Genomic DNA, 23132 nt, shown 5'->3' with positions numbered 1-23132 from the left:
ATGAGGGACGTTTCCATTTGGCGTTCACAATATTCTGTGAAAATCAGGGATCGTACATAAAAGTTAGGGTTTTTTTTCTCTCAACATTTTTGCAACTGTTCGCCAGCTCAAAATAAGCAACATTGAAACATTAAAAATAAACAAATTTACACCAAGTACGCAATCCATTTCATGGTCGACTAACTAATTGCATTTTATAACCTCCAAGAAGAAAATTTTCAATATTATTTCGGCAGTGACAATTACTTTGTGAAAGTCAAAGTACAAGGGCATTTAAAAATTTAAGTCACAATTACTGTTAAAGCATTTGCTACTATTAAGACGTATTCTGTGGATAAAGGTAGAAATAATCACAGATAATTATAGAATAAATAGTCAAAATTATTTATATTGACATGATTTTAAGTGAACAGCTAATTACAGCTAGCATTAATTTCTAGCAGAAACTGCTTTCCGTGGTTGTTAATGCAAAATCATTAAATTATTTAGCCAATACAAACTTCTGAAATAAATCTAAGTAGTTGAATTAATAAAATCAATTTTATTCGTAAACTATAAATGTATGAATATATTTTATATTAGGGTAAGCGTGCCGAAAGAGAATCCATCCGTTTCTTAGAATCCCGGACGATTTGTTCAGCCTACATAAATAAAACCTTATTTGTGTAACCTTCAAAGATTGGGAAAATAAAGTACAATTTTCGCAGTGTTATTGTTTTCACCTTTTATCTTGAAATAAATAATAATCAAGAAAAAGGATCTTCCAGAAGATTCGAATAGTTACTTGGACCTAGATATTTCGGTGAAATCTCAGCTTCTAGTTTCTACTTATTTTTAACCGACTTCAAAAAAAAGGAGGAGGTTATCAATTCGGCCGGTATTTTTTTTTTTTTTTTATGTATGTACACCTATTACTCCGAGGTTTCTGAACCGATTTACGTGATTCTTTTTTTGTTCGATGCGGGATGGTGTCGAATTGGTCCCATAAAAATTTTATTCGGATAGGCCCAGTAGTTTTTATTTTATGAGCATTTTTGTCTGTAGGTATTTGTAAATTTTGCGAGTGCAAGTTTGAAGTCGGTTGTTTTTAACGCAGTTATCACTTGTAATTTAGAATCAACATCAGTGTTCATACAGAGTTTTAAAGAAAAGCTTTAATTCTAAAGTATTATCAGGAGATTATTATATAGCTGATTTACATTTTTTTTTAATGGAAGAAGAAAAAAGAGCGTGTTACAAAGTTCTCCTTCGAATATCATAAAATATTTTTTATGTTTAATAATCTTTTAATATGGCATGGTTTCATTTTCGAGTTAAAATGTAATACTCTTCTTCTTTCACATAGCGCTAACAAAGACTCTCAAGTAAACAGACTTTTATGTACAAAATTCTGTGTCAGCAAACGACTCGTACGTTTTAATGATAGTATTAAGTTCGTACTTTATAGATCAGTTTATTCTCATTACCTAGAGTGACCTGAATTTCTAACTTTAATAGCTTTCTTTTAATTTCTACTGGATTACTAATTATATAGAACTAGCTGCGCCTTGCGGTTTTACCCGCAGTGCTCCACTCCTGGTGGTTTTAGCGTGATGATATATAGCCTATAGCCTTCCTCGATAAATGGGCTATCTAACACTGAAATAATTTTTCAAATCGGACCAGTCGTTCCCGAGATTAGCGCGTTCAAACAAACAAACTCTTCAGCTTTATAATATTAGTATAGATTACTACTTGTCCCAGCAGACGTTTTGCCCTATTACCCTTTTTTCGTGTTTTCTTTTCAAGTACTTACCTTACTTGTGTATTAACAAAAACGTTAAAAATAAGCCGAATAGGTCGAGCTGTTCTCGACTCTCGAGTATTGCGCTTAGCAACACATTTGGCGATTGATTTTTATTTTTTATTATGTAGGTATATTATGTATTAACATGTTAGTGAAGTGAGACTACAACGTTTTTCCTGTTTTCAATCCTAAGGCTTTTTATTGGAAAATTTCATAGACCTAACTCCTAAGAGCTTTGAAAAACCTTTATTCCAAGAAACTACCAATCCATTACTTTTTCTTTTCAACATTTTCATCCTTTATTTCTGGAATACATGGAAATAGGATGCCTCAGCCTCTAGGGAATAGTATAATAAATTTTATTATTCTGTTAAATGTACAAGCCATTAATTCAATACTTATTTTTAGGGAAATATTTTGAATAAAATATGTTTTAAAAGTAGATATGTAATTAGTATTCTTGTAAAGTAAAATACTTTTTAATGAACGGAAGGACGGATCAAACTACAAAGGTTCCTTTTTTATTTGAACTACAGGGTCTAAAGAGATTTCATTAATTATCTCGATAGCTTTAATTGTTTCTAATAAGAGAGCGCTTTATGAGTATAGTAAAAACCTTTAATATTAAAAACAGCATTGTAATAAAGAGTCCTTTGGATTACTTGAGACATATTTCATTTTTCCACATCAAGACTTTATGATCAATATTTTTAACTAAGTAATGCCGAAAATATATCAATACTAGCTTTCCACCCGCGGCATCGCCCGCGCAGTCAAAGCAAAACCAGCATAGTTCCCGTTCCCGTGGGTTTTCGGGGATAAAACCTATCCTATGTCCTTTCTCGGGTATCAACATATCTCTATACCAAATTCCATGCAAATTGGTTCAGTAGTTAAGGCGTGATTGAGTAACAGACAGACAGACAGAGTTACTTTCGCATTTATAATATTAGTATGGAATTGTCAATTTCTTTTTATAATACTATAAAAATAAAAATTACCGTATCTATTGTAACTGTAACTTGACAGTAAGAAGGTTTTAGATCTAAATTTCCTGGAGATATATCATATAGATAAATTATATTATGTATATAGGTTCTGTATATTTTCCTCTAGCTCATAAATAGTCATTATCAAAGAAGTCTTAGAAGTTCCTGTTGACAGCCAAACTAATGAATTCAGTATATCTTGCTGTAGCTTGAGACCTGATTGATTGATCCTGGACTTACGAGTAGCATTAATATCATTTATCTAGAGGATCGAAGCTGTCTGAACTATTAATGAACGTAGAATGAAATGAATATGTAGTGCTACTTTTATTTAAAAAGTAAATTAAAATTAATTTTATAAGCTATTTGATTAATTCCTTCTGTTAAAAAAATAATTGTTTTAACTCATAAATCGCTAAAACGACTGACTCAAAAAGCATTGGAAGAATTAAGATGATTCTTAGTTTTGTTCCAGTATAAGACTTTGTAATATTAAAGCTCTTTTTGAATTGTATAGTGGTGTTTTTAAATATATTATATTTGCAGAGCGCTCAAAGAAATGAGACAGACCGCGCTGGACGGCGCAGCAAGTCTGAAGGTCCTCGCCAGCCACGATGGACTGACACTGTTGAACCGAAGGTAAGCTATCTCTATGAATAACATTTAAATTCATTCAAATCAAATCAAATTGTCTTTATTTGCTGAATTTTGTTACAAAAGAATCTAAAATTTAAAAGAAAGCCATAAACTAAATAGTACCTATATTTCGTTAAAAGAACGTGATATTTTTTTCAACGTCTGTACTAGAAGTCAGTTTAAAAAAAATATTCAATATCGTTTACTTAGATTCTGTAAAATTTAGTGATGTTGTTTGTCTTTCTGTCGCGTCACAACGGAGCGATTTATGTTATGATATTTTTTTGCTGCGGCAAAACATCTCATTCCTATGGGAAAATTGCGTATTTATATTTGTAATAAATTCCACACAGTAGCCTCGTGATACATAAATGCATTGGAAATGAATTCGAGAATTTCTAATGATATAAACCTTAAAATTCATTAAAAACAATATCTTCCTCCCAGGCGACCACAGCCCTAGGCGAAGTCCTAGCAGCGAAGGAGCCCGACCCGGTGAGCACAGAGTACCGCAACCAGTTCGCATGGCCGAAGGACACCACGGACGCGCCCAGAAAGAGCATCTCCATGGGCGCGCTGAAGAAGGCTGCGGCTGCTGAAGGTAAAGGTTTCAGGAATGGACCAAAAATATTGAAAATTATGTTTTTCCCAGAGTATCTCCAGAAGGTACGTACGAAGGTATAGGTTTGAGGTGGAATGGACAAAGAAATCTTGATGGTTAAAACTTTTTGCGATGGTTAAATCCATACTAATATTATAAATGCGAAAGTAACTCTGTCTGTCTGTCTGTCTGTTACTCAATCACGACTAAACTACTGAACCAATTTGCATGAAATTTGGTATGGAGATATTTTGATACCCGAGAAAGGACATAGGCTACCTTTTATTGCGAAATATGTACCACGGGCGAAGCCGGGGCGGACCACTAGTAGTGAATATTTCAAGGAATGCTGGGAATTATAATTTTCAGGAATTAATTCAGAAGAAGACATTGTTACGTTACCTTAACAGATATTAAATATTGGCTATAGGGTATTTGGGTATAAAAACTTAACTTTATTCTCGACTTCTCTTGGACACAGAATAAAAATGTATATGTTAGAAAAAAATCATATGTACAAGCATGAAAGCACATAATTCTAAAGTGACCGCGTGAAAGAAATAAAAAGGTTGATTTTATTTCAACTTTAACCTACATACTTATTAACATTCACTCAAGGAGATTACACGCGTCTTTGAAAAACTAATCCGCCATTTTGAAACTTACGAATACATAAAACATTTTGCAAATGGCGACCGGAGAGCTCTTAGCGTTCGTTTGTGACATTCCTTTGCTTTTCATGATTTCAGTTGAAATTTTACGCTATGAATTTCATTTAGTATTTTGCACATTTCTCGAGGGTTAAATCTATACATATAATAAATCTGTAGAAGGGTCAATTCTGTACATTGAAAATATTGAAAAAATAAATAGCAGGGGGTGTTACTGGATCGATACCAAACCCAAATATGTGATTAAAAAAATTTTTGTCTGTCTGTCTGTCTGTCTGTCTGTATGTGAAGGCATCACGTGAAAACTAGCGGTTCGATTTCGATGAAACTTGGTATAATTATACCTTATTATCCTGGGCGTAAAATAGGATACTTTTTATCCTGGAAAAATACGTAGAAAAAAAATAATCTTAATTTTTCAGTTTTATCCATAGATGTTGTTCCGTAGAACCGCGAACACACGTTGCGTATTATTATAGGCCTAGCCGTATTTGGGAATTGGGTCCAATATATATTTATAAGATGTTATTGTCAGAGGTACTCAAAATGGATAAATAAACCATCCACGCGAAGACCGACATCCGCGCGGACGGAGTCGCGGGCGGAAGCTAGTGTCAAATAAAATATTTAATACACCTTTGCTTCAAGGTGAAACAATGTCGCAAAGAGTTTCTAGATTTTAAAACTACCTACGTAAAGCTGAATTTTTTTGTATCTTAAAAAAAACTAATTTATAAAGATAGATTTTCTGAAAATTTACATAGTATATCCAATATAGATAAATTGTGCCACATCATCTTCCTTGTCTTGCACACCAATCTACTTCTCACAAAATCATCGATCTATTGGTATTATTTTTTGATTTGTCAACAGATCGTTAAAATTCTAACTATAGAAAGCATCTATTGTCTCAATCCTTTTTCAAACGAGGACAAGAAAAGCAACTCTAAGTCTTTGAAGAATTGCTTTTCTCAATGAATCTCACTTTACATAAAAATATAATCTGCAAGTATCCTTTTACAAGTGCTAAAACATTTAGCTGAAGAATTTCAAGCAATCGAGACAAGAATCTCGAAATTCTGCAGAAACTATTTTAACGAATTTTAACGATATTATGTCGACAAATCAGAAAATAATACAAATTGATCGATGATTTTGTAAGAAGTAGATTGGTGTGCAAGACAAGGAAGATGATGTGGCACAATTTATGTATCTTGGATATACTATTTAATGACATTTGCATGTAAGTTTTCAGCAAATTCTGCAGAACTTCTAGTCGAAAAAATTATCACTGCTCTCAATCAATCTCACTTCACTACCTTAAAAATATCAAGAATCATTTTACAAGTGGTAAAACATTTTGCTGAAGAACTTCAAGCAAGCAAAAAAAAAGTTCGTGAATACTAAACGATAAAATTAAAAATCACTTCTTTCAATCAATCTCACTTCACTACCATAAGATATTCGAGTACCTTTTAGAAATGCTTAAACATTTTAAAAACTCCAACAAACAAACTCAAAATGCTCCAATTTGCTAAACTCATTGCTCACTCCCAACTCAAGTGAACAATTTGCATTGTTAATGAAACAGTCACTCAAACTTGGTATTCAAATTAGTTGGAACTTGTTGCGTTGACGTGAAATGTGATCCATTTCAACAACTGTCGGATGCTTATTTATACTTTAATCTATACATATATAATAAATCTGTAGAAGGGTCAATTCTGTACATTGAAAATATTGAAAAAATAAATAGCAGGGGGTGTTACTGGATCGATACCAAACTCAAATATGTGATTAAAAAAATTTTTGTCTGTCTGTCTGTATGTTCAGGCATCACGTGAAAAGTAACGGTTCGATTTCGATGAAACTTGGTATAATTATACCTTATTATCCTGGGCATAAAATAGGACACTTTTTATCCCGGAAAAATACGTAGAAAAAAATAAATCTTAATTTTTCCGCGCAGACAGAGTCGCGGGCGGAAGCTAGTGTAAATAATAAATCAATATGTAAGGTAAGATAAAGATGAATAGGAAAGAGAATGAAATTCAGAAATATTTACGTAGAATCGTATTAATAGAACCTTCCGTTACGATTAGCAATTTGGTGAAATATATAGAACTAGCTTTCCACCCGCGGCTTCGTCCGCGCAGTCAAAGAAATACCCGCATAGTTCCTGTTCCCTGGATAAACCCTATCCTATGTCCCGGGATAAAACCTATCCTATTCCCCGGGGTAAAAAGTAGCCTATATATCCTTTCTCGGGTATCAAAATATCTTGATACCAAATTGCATGCAAATTGGTTCAGTAGTTAAGGCGTGATTGAGTAACAGACAGACAGACAGAGTTACTTTCGCATTTATCATATTAAGACGTATGGATTGTAATATTGTTGATAATATACAATTAAAACATTACTACTATAGTTAGTGTGTTACTACTATATTATGATCTCTATGTTAAATCATTCTTCTTTTAGATGCTTCATCTTTTCTTAACCTTATGTCACATCTTTGTAATCCATGCATGTATCTAAATTATGACCTAACTGTTTGTCATTCTGTAACTCACTTTAAACTTGATATATTCGCTGTTACGACTCCTAATTTTCATCTCCATATTCTTGACTATTTTCCTTTCAAAATTAAACATTATTGATGATAGAGTACTCCATTCCAGGTTCTGTAGAAGCTGAACCTCTCATGAACCATGTGGACGGTGAAGAGGACCACAAGAGATATATAGAAGATTATCTCTGGAATGGACAGAAACCGGGTGTACAGAGGTACGTACAAACATAGTGAAGAACTTTTGTATGAATTGGATCTTTACTGTAGTTGAAATGGTTGAAATAGTTGAAAGAAAATGTTTCCAACGCTAACGTGCATTTTAATTAATTCAAAAATACTAATGGTAATTTACAAGGTTGGTAATGTAATGTTAATAAATATTAATTTACAAAAACTAAAGAAGATTAGTATCAAAACAACATTTGCAGTCGCATAAAACTTTAACTAACTAATTGTTTCATCGTTTTTATTTAGTTGTATTTATTGAAACACATGAATTGATGACGTGATTTCAAATATTTCAACTGTTTATCCAAGTAAAGATCAATAACAAGTATTTTATCGAATTTAAGTACTTTATAAAAATATTTTTTTAACTTTCTGAAATATGGACAAATAATGTATTCTACTGTATCTCATGCATTTAAAGTACTTATATTCTAATTTTGTTATGCTTTAGCTTGAACACGTATTCATTGATGCTTTTATTTCGTATTAAAATTTATAGATTGTTTCCAATATCTATTTTTATTGCATGCTTTTATCCTTATCACATTCTAACTCGAGAAATATAATAACTATTCAAATATATTGGTCAATATTTCTAAGTGCTAGCGCGCAAGAGCAACTTTTGTCTCCGCAACTATTTTGTCTCTCCCATCAACTCTATGGGCTAGTAAGAAAGTGCGCGCACGTAGCGACGCAACTTCCTATAGAGTTGATGGGAGAGACAAAATAGTTGCGGAGACAAAAGTTGATCTTGCGCGCTAGCTAGGAACAGTCTATATTTCTCATCTTTCCCTGGTTATAAGCGCTTTGCTTTGGCTAAAGCAGCTTCTTTGCTACACATTCATATAATAAAGTAATTAATAAACACATACCATACCCGAGTACACTAACACAAAATATTTATATGTATATATCTATTATTAATTATTACTAAACTCCGTAAACTTCCGGGCGTATAAATATGTATTGTATATATGATTTATCTTTCGATTTAACCCAAATAATCCGTAGTTAAAAAAACGTTAACTTTTCAGGTTTCAGAAAAAATATCGTCACTGCTATGCTTTCAAATCTATGTATAGTTTGTGTACTAATAGCGGAGGAAATTTTTACTGAATCTCGAAAGAATATTATGCAATTTTTATTTTTAATATAAATATGCATATCAAAATGGATGTTAAGTCCGTTTTGTATAAATATTTTCCATGAACAGGCCAAGTCAAGTCATTCGGGCCAAGGTCGCGCAATTCTCAGAAGCAATACAAAATCTACACAATACATTTGGCTTGCTATTGTTGTAGTTTTTTCTGTGAATATCTACACAAAAAGTTATCGTATCAATCGCGGGCTGCTTTTAATTAACACCAGAAGCAGCTCGTTATACCCGCGGCCACACAGATCGCACCGTTTTCAGTAAAAGTTTCCCCGTAACTGTTCTGCCCTATCTTTCGTTCCGTCATCTACTGGGTACAGCAGAACAAGTCTAAATTTCGTTTTTGATATTTGCTTTTATCTAAATCTTCTCACGGTGGCGGTTTCGAGGCCGAGTAGAATTAGATCAGTTAGTTCGGAATGTCAGCTATAGACTGTCGATGTGACCTGCACCTTGTCAATGTGAACGTCCAAAGTTTTTGTTAGAATGTATTTCGTTGTATCACCTAACACTTCCGACACGGCGGCCCTTCTAGACTCCGAGGACTAACATCCCGACCGCATTGCGCGCTTGACAATTATTTGAGCATGATCACTAACCAGGCTCGGCGCCAGCCGTTCGTTTGCCGCATATCATCGTAACGTCCAAGCGTCTGACTTGAAATCGAATTTTGCAGAAAATCGACGTTCCGTAGCGCGCTATCGGCCCTCATATACAACGGGGAGGATCGTTCCAAAGATAATAGGAAACGTTACAAAAGCGAGTACAAAAAGAAATTTAGACCGTTCTCTCAATACGTGTACGAGGCGTCTAAAGGGACATTTACGAAATGCAGGGGGAAAGGGAAGTCGAATGAGGAGGCGAGCGAGAGGTTGGTGGGCGAGGGGGAGGTGGGGGGAGGCGGGGGCGGGGCGAGCGGGGCGGGCGGCGCGGCCGAGGACAGCGCCAGCACGCTGCGCGCCGCCGGCCTGCAGCCGCTCGGCCTCGCGCAGGGCGACTCGTGGTACCGCGAGGTGCTCGACCTGCGCAAGCGCGCCGGCGAATACAAGGTCTGCGCTCACTTCACTTACCCTTCTTCATCACACTACACTCGAACAGGATAGGTCTCTACTATCGAATATGACAGGAAGTTTAAACTTATTCAGCAAATCCTTTTGTTACAATTTGTCACAAAACGGTCCACCACAAACGTCGAACCCCAACAGTATTAACACAATGAAGTTAGTATTAGATTAGGCAGAACTTAAATCACAATAAATCACTTCACAATTGTACCGCCGATCAAATGTATCCATTTGTGACGCGGTCTGGCGCCACCGCTTCATACCGATGCCATTGTTCGACAGTACCGCGGCTGGGGGACCGAGCTGGCTCCGGACCACATCACTCAGCTTTACAATAAGCAAATCGAGCTCTGGTACCAAGTGTCGCGCCGGTCCTCGCTGTCGGCTCTGTCGCTCGCTTCCACCAATCACAAGTAAGTGATGCACTAGATTGTACGCACCAGCTCGAAGGACCAAGCTTATCACGTTTGACGATTTTGGAGCATTATGCTCCTTCCGAACAACATCCCAGCCAATAGCTAAAGCGAATAGATGGCTTGGATTGAACAGAGCACCCTAAGTAAACTGAGTTATGATAAACATTGTGTCTATGATAATAAGAAGTACATTTGAATCTTCAGGGCGCTGCCTCGTGACGAAAAAGATGGGAAGGAGTCGAAGAGCCATTCCCCGAAGAAGTTCAGGTCGTTCCGCTCGGCACCGCACCAGTCCATCCACGCCAAGCTGCAGGAGACCAAAGCTTTAGAGCGGTCTCCTCACAAGACCTCGCCGCAGAAGCAGAGGAAGAAGCTCCAGGGCCACAGTTTCGATGAAGGTGCTGCCCAAGAAGGTATGTAAAATTTTGATATGGATATAATATATTATGAGATTACAGTTCATTATAACATCAGTGTTTTCGACCAAAATAATTGTCAAATCAGTGTTGACTTAGGCAAAATTTATTATGTTAACAAAAATTATTTTATACTAGGTAACGCGCTTCTATCGAGATGCTTGCCGATTTCTATAGCTATCTATAAGCAACAATCCAAATCCGGTTTTTAAAAATGATTATTCATAAAAAAAATTATGACTTAAGCAGTTTTTGTGTTTGACTTTGACTTTATATTTCACTTATACTTTTATACTACTCTAAGGGGCGATATTTCAACCCTTGTGATTAAAAACTCCCTTTATGTATCGCTTTGAGTTTAATTCCTTCGACAAACGTTAAGATGACACCATACACAATGAGCAATTTAAGTAACACATTACTTTCTTTAGCACAGGTTTATATTAATAACAACACAAATTTTAATATTAGATGTGTTCAATACTCAGACGCTAAGATGACACACTGACAATGCATATTACAATACGCGTGAACAAAAATATAAAATAAAGTGACGGTAGGTCGTAAACATACAGCCCACCAAGGACAAATTTTCACAATTTTCCTTAATCCTAAATACAACTAACCGTACAAAACGTAGGCAAATAATAACGAACATCTTAGCGCATTTAACATCAAAAACAAAAATACAAAATAAAATATTACCACATACATAACTAGTAAGAAATTACTAATATTCGTATTAGTTTGTATAAAGAACAAAGTATGAGGCTTAAGACAGACAACAGAATAAAAATCAACATTAGTTGGTAACTGGCAAAAAACACAATTTAGAAACAGGGCCTTTAGACAAACGTACGTAACGCCATGGAATAGAAACTGCTAACGCTAATTATTGACATAAGCTCATGACATTTTGGTAATGGTTCGGTCACACTACCAACGACGAAGACGACCACGACCAAAATTCCAATCTTGCCGAAATTTGTTCAAAATCAATATTTAAATCTCTCGTCATTCTAGTACTCGGAAATAAAAAATTTCGAGGTCAATTAATAAAAAAATAGGGTTTTTTTGCGATTTTCGCTGAGACGATAAGTTTATCATACAATCACCTGAACCAAAATTGTAGATCATCTAATTATCTATAAAAAATGTTAAATACATTTTTTTCTAGGAGCCACCGTTTCTATGAAAAACCTGTTTGTTTATTCATTGATCTCAAAAAAATGTTTCCAAACACCAATACGCCAGGAAATTCTTAAATGTCATTTTAATTATGTTTTGCACAATTTTATTTAATTGCGACTGGTTGAAAATTTTGTTCGTGGTCGTCATTGTCGTTGGTAGGGTGACCGAATCCTTAGGCAAAACATCGTACGCTTATGTCAATTTCTATCGATAGCGTATTCTATTCCTTGGCGTTTTGACATTTGTCTCGGCGCTCAGGGCGTTTAATTACATTGTTTTTACATTTTAAACTGACAACTCGCGTAATTCCGTCCAATCCGGGATGTTTTTCAACTATAATACCATATAACCATCTTCCAGGTGGAAGATCATCCTCTACTACTAATACTAAATCTCCAATTTTAGGCTCAGGAAAAATATTATTCCATTTATAACGATGGTAAAATTGAGTCAAATATTCATTTGACCAACGACGCCAAAAATCTTGTGTCATTTTTTGAGTCATTTGCCACCGTCTGAGATTTGTGATATTAGATGTTTCGTAATTGACATCAGGGGGTAAAACCAGAGGTTCTCCCACCAAAAAGTGCCCTGGTGTCAGTGGGATTGGATTGTCTGGATTCTCAGTAATTTTAGAAATAGGCCGAGAATTCAGACATGATTCTATTTGACAAAGTAATGTTGTCATTTCTTCAAATGTCAAAGTTGAATTCCCAACAATGCGCCTTAAATGATGTTTTGTCGATTTTACCCCTGCCTCCCATAGTCCTCCAAAATTTGGGGAATGGGGAGGGATAAAATGCCATTCAGTCCCATTTGTAGCCAGTTGATCTGCAATTTCCTTCATTATACTGGACCTCTCATGAGCATATAAAGATTTGAGTTCTCGTGCTGCACCCACAAAATTTGTCCCATTATCGCTCCATACTTCAGCGCAATGACCACGGCGTGCTATAAAACGCTTAAACGCTGCTAGAAATCCCTGAGCCGTAAGGTCACTTACTGCTTCGAGATGGATAGCGCGTGTGGCCATACAAATGAATAAGCAAATATATCCCTTGAATGACCGATTACCTCTGCCTTTAGAGGTTCTTATATTAATAGGTCCCGCATAATCTACTCCACTCCTTAAGAAAGGTCGACAAGCAGTAGATCTTTCAACCGGTAGTTGTCCCATCAACTGGTGTCTTATGCGAGCGGCATATCGTACACAACGAACACATTTTCGAACACACAGCCGTATTAAATCCTTCGCACCTATTATCCAGTATTTAGATTGCAAATAATTTTGCATCAATTGGGGACCGCCGTGAAATGTTCTCTCATGAGCATCCGCAATAACCAAAGTTGTAAACTGTGATTTACGAGGAAGAATGATAGGATGTTTTCTCTCATCACTAAGGATTGCCTGCTGCAGTCTGCCACCTACTCGTAGGATACCGTCTTCGTCAACTATTGGATTGAGTGAGGTAAGTTTACTTTTTTTATTTATTTCTTTTTTATTTCTTAAATCTGCAAGCTCTTCACCGAAATGTTTTTCTTGGCATCTTTTAACACATATTTTTAAACTTTCTCTTATTTCAAAACTTGTTATCCAATCCTTCTGATCCTCTACTTCCATTTTTCTCATTCTTTTAATTAGTCTTTTACAGAGTGCAGTAACGCGGAGCAGTCTTCTCAAAGATGAAAAGCGTGAGTATATTTCTTCTTCAGGATCTGCTTCATCACTGTGAGTATTAATTAAACAAATTTTCATTTTTCTTTCTTCTAAATCTGTATCTTCTATTTGACCTCTTGTAAAATTTATATCCTTTTCTTGCAGCCACTTTGGCCCTTCCTTCCAGAGTTGAACATCCCATTGCGTACTGCCACGCGATGCACAATCTGCAGGATTATCCTTGGTAGATACGTGTTGCCATTGCTGCGGTTCCAACGAAGTAATAATCTCCGACACTCGGTTGGCGACAAAGGTTTTCCAACGACTAGGTTGTCCTTGAAGCCAAGCGAGCACAATTTGTGAGTCAGTCCACGCATGAATAGAAGATTTCTCCATACCCATGACTTGAGACACTTCAAGTAGCAGTCTTGTGAGTAGTACAGCTCCACAAAGTTCCAATCTCGGAATCGAAACTTGTTTAATGGGGGCTACCTTTGTTTTAGAAGCAATTAATGCAACATTAACTTCCCCATTGGAGTTAACCACTCGCAAGTACACCACTGCCGCAAATGCAACATTTGAAGCATCGCAGAAGCCATGCAATTCGCGAACTTTATCATCCTTATTGACGTTGATCCAGCGTGGGATACTAAATTTGGTAAGTGTATCTAATTCACTTCTATACTTGAGCCAGTCCTTCAGTAATTGTGGAGGAAGTTCATCATCCCACTCAATTCCCGAGAGCCATAATTTCTGTATAAAAACTTTGGCTGAAATTATTACTGGCGCAAGCCAGCCAACAGGATCAAATAATCGAGAAATTTCTGAAATAACCTTTCTTTTTGTTACAGGAGGAGAGAGTTGTGGAAGTTTTACTACGTATTCAAATTCATCGGTTCTTCTGTTCCAGGTAAGTCCTAAAATTTTCATGATTTCATCTATTTTTAGTTTCAGGTTTTCTGCTTGATCTTCAACATCTTCGTTAATTTCTTTAAGTATTTCTTCGCTATTACTGCTCCATTTTTGCAAGACAAATCCACCTCCTTGTAGAAGTTGTGTTATTTCCTTATAAATTTGCTTACCTTCTTCCACAGAAAAGCAACCCGACATAAAATCGTCCATGTAAAATTCACGAAGTACCCTTTCAGCAGCCAGCGGATACTTCACCCCATCGTCGTGTGCAACTTGCTGTAATGATTTCACAGCGAGATAAGGTGCTGAAGCCGTACCAAAAGTAACTCGTAAGAGGCGCAGATGCTGCAATCTTTGATCTGGATCTTCACGCCACACAAAACGTTGAAAATTTGTATGTAATTCAGATATTTTCACCTGTCTGTACATTTTTATAATGTCAGCGACAAGACAAATTGGATATTGACGCCAACGCATTATAATGTGACGTAAGTCAGGTTGTAGTGATGGGCCTACCATAAGTTCGTCATTCAATGTGATGCCATTGGTTCCTGGACAAGAAGCGTTGAAGACAACTCGGACTTTAGTAGTATCCTTATCCTCTCGGATCACTGCATGGTGAGGTAAGTATACAGCATCAGCCAAATCTTCTTCATGTGATGGCACAGTTTCCACGTGACCTAAATTTTTATATTCTTCTATGACAGCAGCATACTCAGCCTTAAGCTTAGGATTTTTTAATAAACGATTCTCAAGCCGATTAAATTGTTTTATTGCAATAGCCTTTGAATTACCATATTTGCAATTTGGATCATCGGTTCGAAATGGTAAATGTACTATATAGCGTCCTGAACTATCTCTCCTAGTAGTTGATGAGTATATATTCTCACATTTAATTTCTTCCTCCGTAAGAAGTGATTTATCAGAGGCAAATTGATCCGATTCAAGCTCCCAAAACTTCTTCATAAGTTCGTATTCATCATTTTGATGAATATGATTGCACCAAATAGTGCTGGAGCTCGATCTGGATTGAATTGGACCCGATAGAATCCAACCCAGCTGTGTATTTTGCGCGATTAATGCACTGGGTGAATTCTTGATCAGACCTTCAAGCAAAATCTGACCATAAACATCTGCTCCAAGGAGCATGTCAATTTTGTTTGGTGTTGCAAAGAAAGGATCTGCTAAAACTAATTTAGATACTTCAGGACTAAGATTAACAACAGCATTCCTTTCCGGAAGTACTGAGGTGAGCTTATTGAGCACAAAAGCTTGGACGCAAAATTTAAAGTTGCAATGGCGTGATTCAATCTCAATTTCTACCCTCGCTTTAGAGGCAACAGAACTTGAGTGGTCACTACCCAAACCAATAATGGAGCTTTTGTGTGGAATCTTTCTTAGCCCAAGAAGTTGAACAGCGGCTTCAGTCAAAAATGAAGCCTGTGATCCTTGATCAATGAGACATCTTAACGTGATCAATGAGCCTGTGTGTGACCTGGCATTAACTAATGCGGTGGCAAGTAAAACTTGTCCACTGAAACGCGAAAAGCAGGCTCTGATATTATTAATATTTTTTACCTGTGTTGATGTAGATGCTGTTGCTTCCTTAGCATCTGGTTCTGCCTCACGCATTGGAGGCTCCGACGGAAGCGATACATTTTTGGGATGTAGTAAAGAATGATGTTTCTTCTTGCAAATACGACACCTGGAAGACTGGCGACACGAATACACATTGTGACCTGCACCAAGACAATTAAAACAAAGATTTTGTGATTGGACAAAATTCCGTCGAGTGTCAGTCATTTCTCTTGAAAAACTTTTACAATTTCGCAAATGATGATCATCAGAACAATAAATACATTTTAAATTTGAAATATGAAACGCTTTCGGAGTAACATTACTTCTATATTGTTGACTATTTTGTTTAGCTACCTTAGGATCAATAAATTCTAATGAACGTGAACGGATTTCTAAAAATTCTATAAATTCTTTATATGTTGGTAATAAATTACAATTTTTACTACTTTGCAGTTCCCACTGCTTACGGGACTCGGAATCTAATTTTAAACTTACAATATAAATAACAATAGTGTCCCAAGTACTTACATCTATTGACAAATTTTTAAGTGCAAACATACATTCATTAGTAGTATCTAATATTTCGCGTAACGCTGTAGCTGATTCAGTTGTTACAGTTTTTTGATTCATAAATTTCTTTAAGATACAATTGGCAAGATACTTTTTGTTGCTGTACCGATCCTCAAGCTGTTTCCAACATAACTTATAATTTTCTGCAGTTATTGGTATGTGTCGCAAGAACTGTTCCGCTTCTCCAGTGAGTTGACATTTTAAATAATGTAAGCGTTGAACGTCATCCAATGTAGGGTTACTATGTACCAGTGACAAAAACAGGTCTCGAAAGCTCGTCCATTCTGCATATTTCCCGGAGAAATGTGGGATAGTAATCTTTGGTAATTTAAAACCTTGTTGATTCGAATCTGTAGCTGTGGTGCTGCCATCTGGCGCATGATGTACATAGGTTGATTTAACAGTTAAATTAGCTCGAGCTTCCCGCAACTCATACTTATAATCGATATATTGTTCTTCGCAATTGCCATATGTATCAGCTTTGACATAAGTAGTAGCGTTCAATTTATCACTTTCCGAAACTTGAATAATTTGCGTGTGAGTTTGCAAAAACTGAGACCAAAGTTCCTCAAGCGCATCCAATCTTGTCGATAAATAAGTACGCATCATTCGCTAAACGTTCTTTAGGCGATTTCTTAAAATTAGATCTAGCTTTTGTAATTCGATCATATATATTGTTTTGCACTTTAATATAAGATTCCATCTTTGACAATAAACAAAATTAATATATAAAAAACTTTATAAAAATCTCAACGTGAAATACCTATTTGAAATATGTAATCTAATAAATCAAATATATTTACTATATAAAATCCGAAATAGATTTATAAATTCAATGTTCATAAAGTGACAATTAGGTACTTATTCACAGATTATAATATTTAAGTACATAATTATTTAACTATTTACTGAATGATCTAAGATACCTAATTATTTTTTAGATTCAGCTAAACACGTAACCTTGAACTATATAACAAGTTCACATGACATCCATCTTTAAAGTACAAATCAATTTATTTTGTAATAGCAATTAGCAAGTGTTATATACGATTTACACTTAAAGTCCCAATACAATATTAAAGTCCAATTATTACGATATTGCGAATGTACTCACGGTTTGTCCACTTATTTACTCACTCACAGCACTTATACACAAAATAACCTCCAGGTGCAGATGTGAAGACACGAAACCCGATGATAGAACACCCAACTCGATGTCACGTATTATTTGTCGTAATCCACCAATAATTATTACTTCGATATTGTCGTAACTCCAAAGCCAGTATTCTCCAGTATCGTTATATATTATATCCGGCAATCGTAAGGACCATGAATAAAAACTCCCTTTTTATGTATCGCTTTGGCTTCATCTATAGTTTTCTTTGTTAACACCCATTGAAATTGTGAAATGATAAAACTGCATACATATAAACTTTCGGTTTATTTCCTTCAACTTGAATGTTAACAATGAGCAATTTAAGTAACACATTACTTTCTTTAGCACAGGTTTATATTAATAACAACACAAATTTTAATATTAGATGTGTTCAATACTCAGACGCTAAGATGACACACTGACAATGCATATTACAATACGCGTGAACAAAAATATAAAATAAAGTGACGGTAGGTCGTAAACACCTTGTTTAAATATTATTCATGAAATACCGTATTTAAAAACAATTTCACAATTGTATTCTATTGCCCATCTTTTGTTATTTTACAGGTGACATTTTATTGTGTAATACTTTATTTTATGAATTTTTTTTCACGAAGGATTGAAAAGTCGCTCCTGTATAAAAGTCGCTATACTTACACTTACGTAACAAAATCATGTATGAATTCTTAAATAAAGATATATTTATTTATAACTAGCTGCTCCGCGCGGTTTCACCCCCGTTGCTCCACTCCTGTTGCCCGTAGCGTGATGAAATATAGCCTATAACCTTCCTCGTTAATGGGCTATCTAACACCGAAATAATTTTTCAAATCGGACCAGTAGTTCCCGAGATTAGTGCTTTCAAACAAACAAACAAACTCTTCAGCTTTATAATATTAGTATAGATTAACTTATACTATTATACTTACACTTACACTTACACAAGGCGCTAAAGAGGGCGCGTTCCGCTCTCCGCGCCGCCGGCCGCGCTCGGCGGACCCCGCGCCCGCGCCCGCGCGCCACCCCCCCAACGGACACGCCGACGCGCGACCCGTTAAGCCCACGGGTGAGTTGAGTGAAGTCGATATGTTGTTTGTTGTATTCTTTTGTTGGTTGTAGCAATAAGAATATTTGATACATTTTTTATGTTTACAACTATAGGTAGGCTAGCTATTATAAGTAGGTAGGTGTAGGTAATTATGTATTTTTAGATTGAACATATAGTACAATGGTTATACATGTTAAAATGAATTCTGACAGATGGTAGTTTAGTGTGAAAATGGATTTAAATCAAGTTTTAATAGACTCATAATAAATGACTGAATTACATTGTAATATTCGTTTAAAAAGTGTTATTTAGTATATTTCTATAGTCCAATGGTCATTCATATAACATAAAGATAAGCTTTTATAAAACCCGTATTTTATGTTTGTTTGTGTTAACAATTAATTCACATCTTGTAAACTAATAGTTGTGGAACAAAGTGCCTGTGACAACGTTATCGCAAGATGGCCAAAATAAAATAAAATAGTACAGAAAATAAAAGATTACTTTTAAAGAACATTATGTTTATTAAGGAAATAATTATTACAAAATGTATAAGATTATCAAATCAGTATTTCTCATAATTCTCCGCTACGTAATTTATAAGCTAGATACTTCATAAGATTAGATCTATTATAATCCAAACTAGAAATAATTTATAGCTCCATTTTCTTAAATGTTATAATTTATTGACCGAGAACGATCACGTTGGAGCACATTTCACAATAGATTAAACAAATACATGATAAAAATCTATTTCACATTCCGATTGCGCGAGTAAGCAGTATTCACTATTCAGTAACCTCAATATTGTCACTATATTAATCCTATAAAATACGACATAAGCCTGGAAGAGATCTGTACGATAGCTTATTATGCAACGTATTTGCCAGTCTTTTAAATTGTTGAATGTTTTTTTACTACGAGTACAATATTTACTACAGTAACTATATCATAGAGAGATCATAGAATATCTGTTATGTTCATAATAATACTGAAATCAGTAGTTTTGTATGATCGAAAGAATTAACGATCCAAAAAAATACAATCTTTCAAATATTTACAATACTTAAACTAAAGTAACTTTACAGCTAAATATGCTCGCGTAATCGGGATAAATGGAAGGCTATCCTTAATTTCATTGACACAGACACCAAGAACAATTTATTCTATTATATAGTACAAGTGTTAGCTGTACCCTGTAGCTTACTAAAATATGCTCCAACGTGACTAAAGATATTATACTAACTTTAATGTATTCGAGTAAATCCTGCCTGTTGCCTGAAACCCTGCCTAAAGTCGTTACTGTAGACATTCTAGTGTGCTATTTCTTCTTAGGTTTGCCGTTAAGTAGGGGCAGTAGTAATAGGGTTAGGTCATCGTCAAGGGGGGGCAGGTCACCGTCCGCGCCTCCCAAAACTGGGCCAGGGGCAAATGGGCCAGTTGAAGTGAATGGGACGATAGAGCGGGGCAAACGCAGCCGCAGTACTTCAAAAGTGGGCATAAAATTGGGTGCGTAAGGTTTTCCGTGGCAGTTGCGTCGACGCTCTGTGTTGTATTTTGGCGAAGGGTACACTAATTTGGCTTTATCGCCACCACACTTGAATTTCGATTAAAAGGTTTCTTTCTCAGAAATTATAAAGTTTACCCATGTGTTAATAACGCTTTTATAACTCGATAAATTACTGGGTTCGACGAGTTAAAAAAGAGCCTTATCTAAGCTTTAGCTATGTGAAAAATTAAGTTGGTTTGTAAAACGCCAAATGGGACAACTCTTATCGATATTTAGGGGTCCGAAGGCAATTGAGAACTGACACTCAACTACTTTTTAGTTTAATTAAAATAAAGTACTTTCTAAATAAAATAAAAACACAACATATCTACAACACAAATTCAATTTTAATATAATGGTGTGGTGGCGAATGCTTTCTTAGCATTAACAAAATTGCAGTGAAATTGGCTTTTGTGGTGTGGCTTAGCAAATTATTTTGTCAGTGCGTCTACGCAACATAGTCACTCGCATTGGCTGCACCGGCCTTGATTGGCTTCAACGTGGAGTTGTGTGACACTTGCACCTATATCACAGGAAAATTGGATGTAAATTACACGAATAATATCGATGTCGATAAATGGTAATGGTTCACATCCCTAGGTCCTCTACAAATGTATTTACTGAAAATATGGTTTTGAGTGTGTTTCATTTTTGTTAATTTGTCATTGTTTAATGAATGGGTAACTTGCCTCTTAGATTTTGTGATCGTTAAATTGAATTCTTCCTTCTACTCACTCTGTCTCTTTCTGCCTCTTGCATGATTGAAAATAAATGTTTAGTAAATGTGTAGTGTTAGTGTTGTTTTATGGAAAGTATGATGACGAGATATTAAAGGATTTTTTCAGTAGTTGTACATTTTTAGGGAATGTCGATGTTGTGTTGTTTTGGATTTGTAATTGTAACATATTTCGTGTATATACTTCTTGTGTAACGTCCCATTTTTTCCTATACTTATAAAATTAAACACGCAATATTTGTCTTTAGTGTCTGTTACAATGCCTCTTATTAAAAATATATAAATTATTATGGAAAGGAAGCGCCTTCTGAAACAAGTGAACTTTATCATTAAACTGAAGGCCACCTCCAATTGAAGATGAAACCTATTTAAAAAGAAAAAGTCAAATTTTATTGATTACTAAATATCAAATAACTGCAGTAACAAAACAGTCCGCTAACAGCACCCCACCAAACTTACAGACGACGAGATCCCCTCCCACCGCAGCGCGTCCGTAGCCAAGGACCAACTGTTCGACGACTCGCCCGTGGTGAAGTCCCCCCCCGAGCCCACGCGCGTCAAGTCGCCCGAGCAGATGAACATGCGCTCGCCCGACCCCGTCAACTGGACCGTTCCACTCGACACCGGCAAGACGTTCACCGTCACGCAGAACGTCAAAAGCGGTGAGTCCCTTTTCAGCAAGCTGACTGTCACGTTCAAACTGAGTTAGTCCCATTCTATTGTTGGATAATCGAAATTTTGTAATTTATAGTCTATGGTAGGTCAGGGATTGTAATGTATGTGGCTTCGAGAGCGTCTTATTCACGGTGAAGGATGCACAAACACTAAATATGTAAAGCACTTTCACTAAATTAATACTGAATGGATGGAACTCCTTGAAAAAGACACTCTTAGTAGATAGACGGCATTTAAATTAAGTCTTACTCTAATGATAACACTCGAATTGAGGAGTTGTTCGAAAAATTCGTCACCCTTTTTTGTATTTCGATATTGACAATTAAATAGTTAATTATGTCTTTAGCTTTCATCGATTGGGTGATCAATTTTTATTGCGGAAAGCCATCACACTGTCATACCCAATCCATGTCGAGTTAGACGTACATGGTAACATCATACCGGCATAAGTTTGACGTGTGTATAGCGACCCCACGTAACGACATAGAGGCTTGCAACACTGACACCATACACAATAATATCATGTGCATTTTGACAAAGAAACAAACTGTGAAAAAGTTTTATGAAAACACTCATTAAAATTTGTTCATTCGTTTAGTTCTCATTTACATTTTGTGATTATGTTTGACTATCATACTTTATTTGTTTTTCATGTCCACACAAAATGTTGCCATACGAATAGAAACACCCTTGGAAACACCAAAACAGACAGACCAAATATATATTTTTTCTCATTTATTATTCTGATTTCAACTAAGATCTTTACGACTACTTCTTATTTTATTTACTATTTTAAATAAGACACTGAAGAAGTCAATTTTATTATCGATATTTAAATAATTAAACTATACTCTATCTTGTAAATTTAATGGAGATTGGAGGTCATCAATGTACTCAAATATATCGGTACACATTACAAAAGCGAAGAAACATTTTGTGTGGACGTAGACAGTAGAGTTGATCCATCATCGAGCATACAACCACTCACCATATTTCAGATGAGAGCGTAAAGCGCCCTAGCGCAGAGTTTAAGGGTGGGTCGGTGGCCGAGGACGCAGCGAAGCCGGCAGGTACGACGACCACCGCCTAGAGCCATCACGTTTTAATGAGTGTAACAGACTTGCGACAGTGAACTCTACGCTCTGAGACATAGAGCTCACTGCCACACGAGCACGACACACGAGCGACACCAGAATCTATAACCTGTTTTATATTATATCTATTGAATAGTTCATGATTAAATTGTGTTAATCCAATAATTGAGATGCTTTTATTTTTTGACCGTACTCCGATGAGACGTCGACCACGTATGTATACATTTGTGTGTGTGTGTCTGTTTCGATGTTTGCGTACACGTTCACGTTTGGCACTTCTGTCCCTTCCGCCATCTCATCCATGACATGCATGCTGCCTGCTCCCGTCACGTTGACGTCTAACCCTTCTAACTGTTATAGCCCTTTACTGTTTTTGGTAACTTTATAGGTTAGATTGGACTAGAATCGCTATTTCCAACTTCATTAACC

General features: G+C 35.9%; 1 protein-coding gene across 1 annotated transcript in view; it reads left to right on the top strand.

Moving 5' to 3' along the window:
- Positions 1-23132, top strand: part of LOC123703604 — a 47233-nt gene that overhangs the window by 20393 nt on the left and 3708 nt on the right. The window contains exons 5-14 of the mRNA XM_045651690.1: positions 3322-3414; positions 3859-4012; positions 7367-7472; positions 9315-9687; positions 9985-10115; positions 10323-10531; positions 18548-18667; positions 19985-20158; positions 21396-21596; positions 22608-22679. Coding sequence (XP_045507646.1) covers positions 3322-3414; positions 3859-4012; positions 7367-7472; positions 9315-9687; positions 9985-10115; positions 10323-10531; positions 18548-18667; positions 19985-20158; positions 21396-21596; positions 22608-22679 — 1633 coding nt within the window. The remainder of the gene's footprint in view (positions 1-3321; positions 3415-3858; positions 4013-7366; positions 7473-9314; positions 9688-9984; positions 10116-10322; positions 10532-18547; positions 18668-19984; positions 20159-21395; positions 21597-22607; positions 22680-23132) is intronic.

Source organism: Colias croceus, chromosome 26, assembly GCF_905220415.1.
Source record: "Colias croceus chromosome 26, ilColCroc2.1".
NCBI classification, from domain to species: Eukaryota; Metazoa; Arthropoda; class Insecta; order Lepidoptera; family Pieridae; genus Colias; species Colias croceus.
This window is presented reverse-complemented; position numbering and strand designations above follow the sequence as displayed.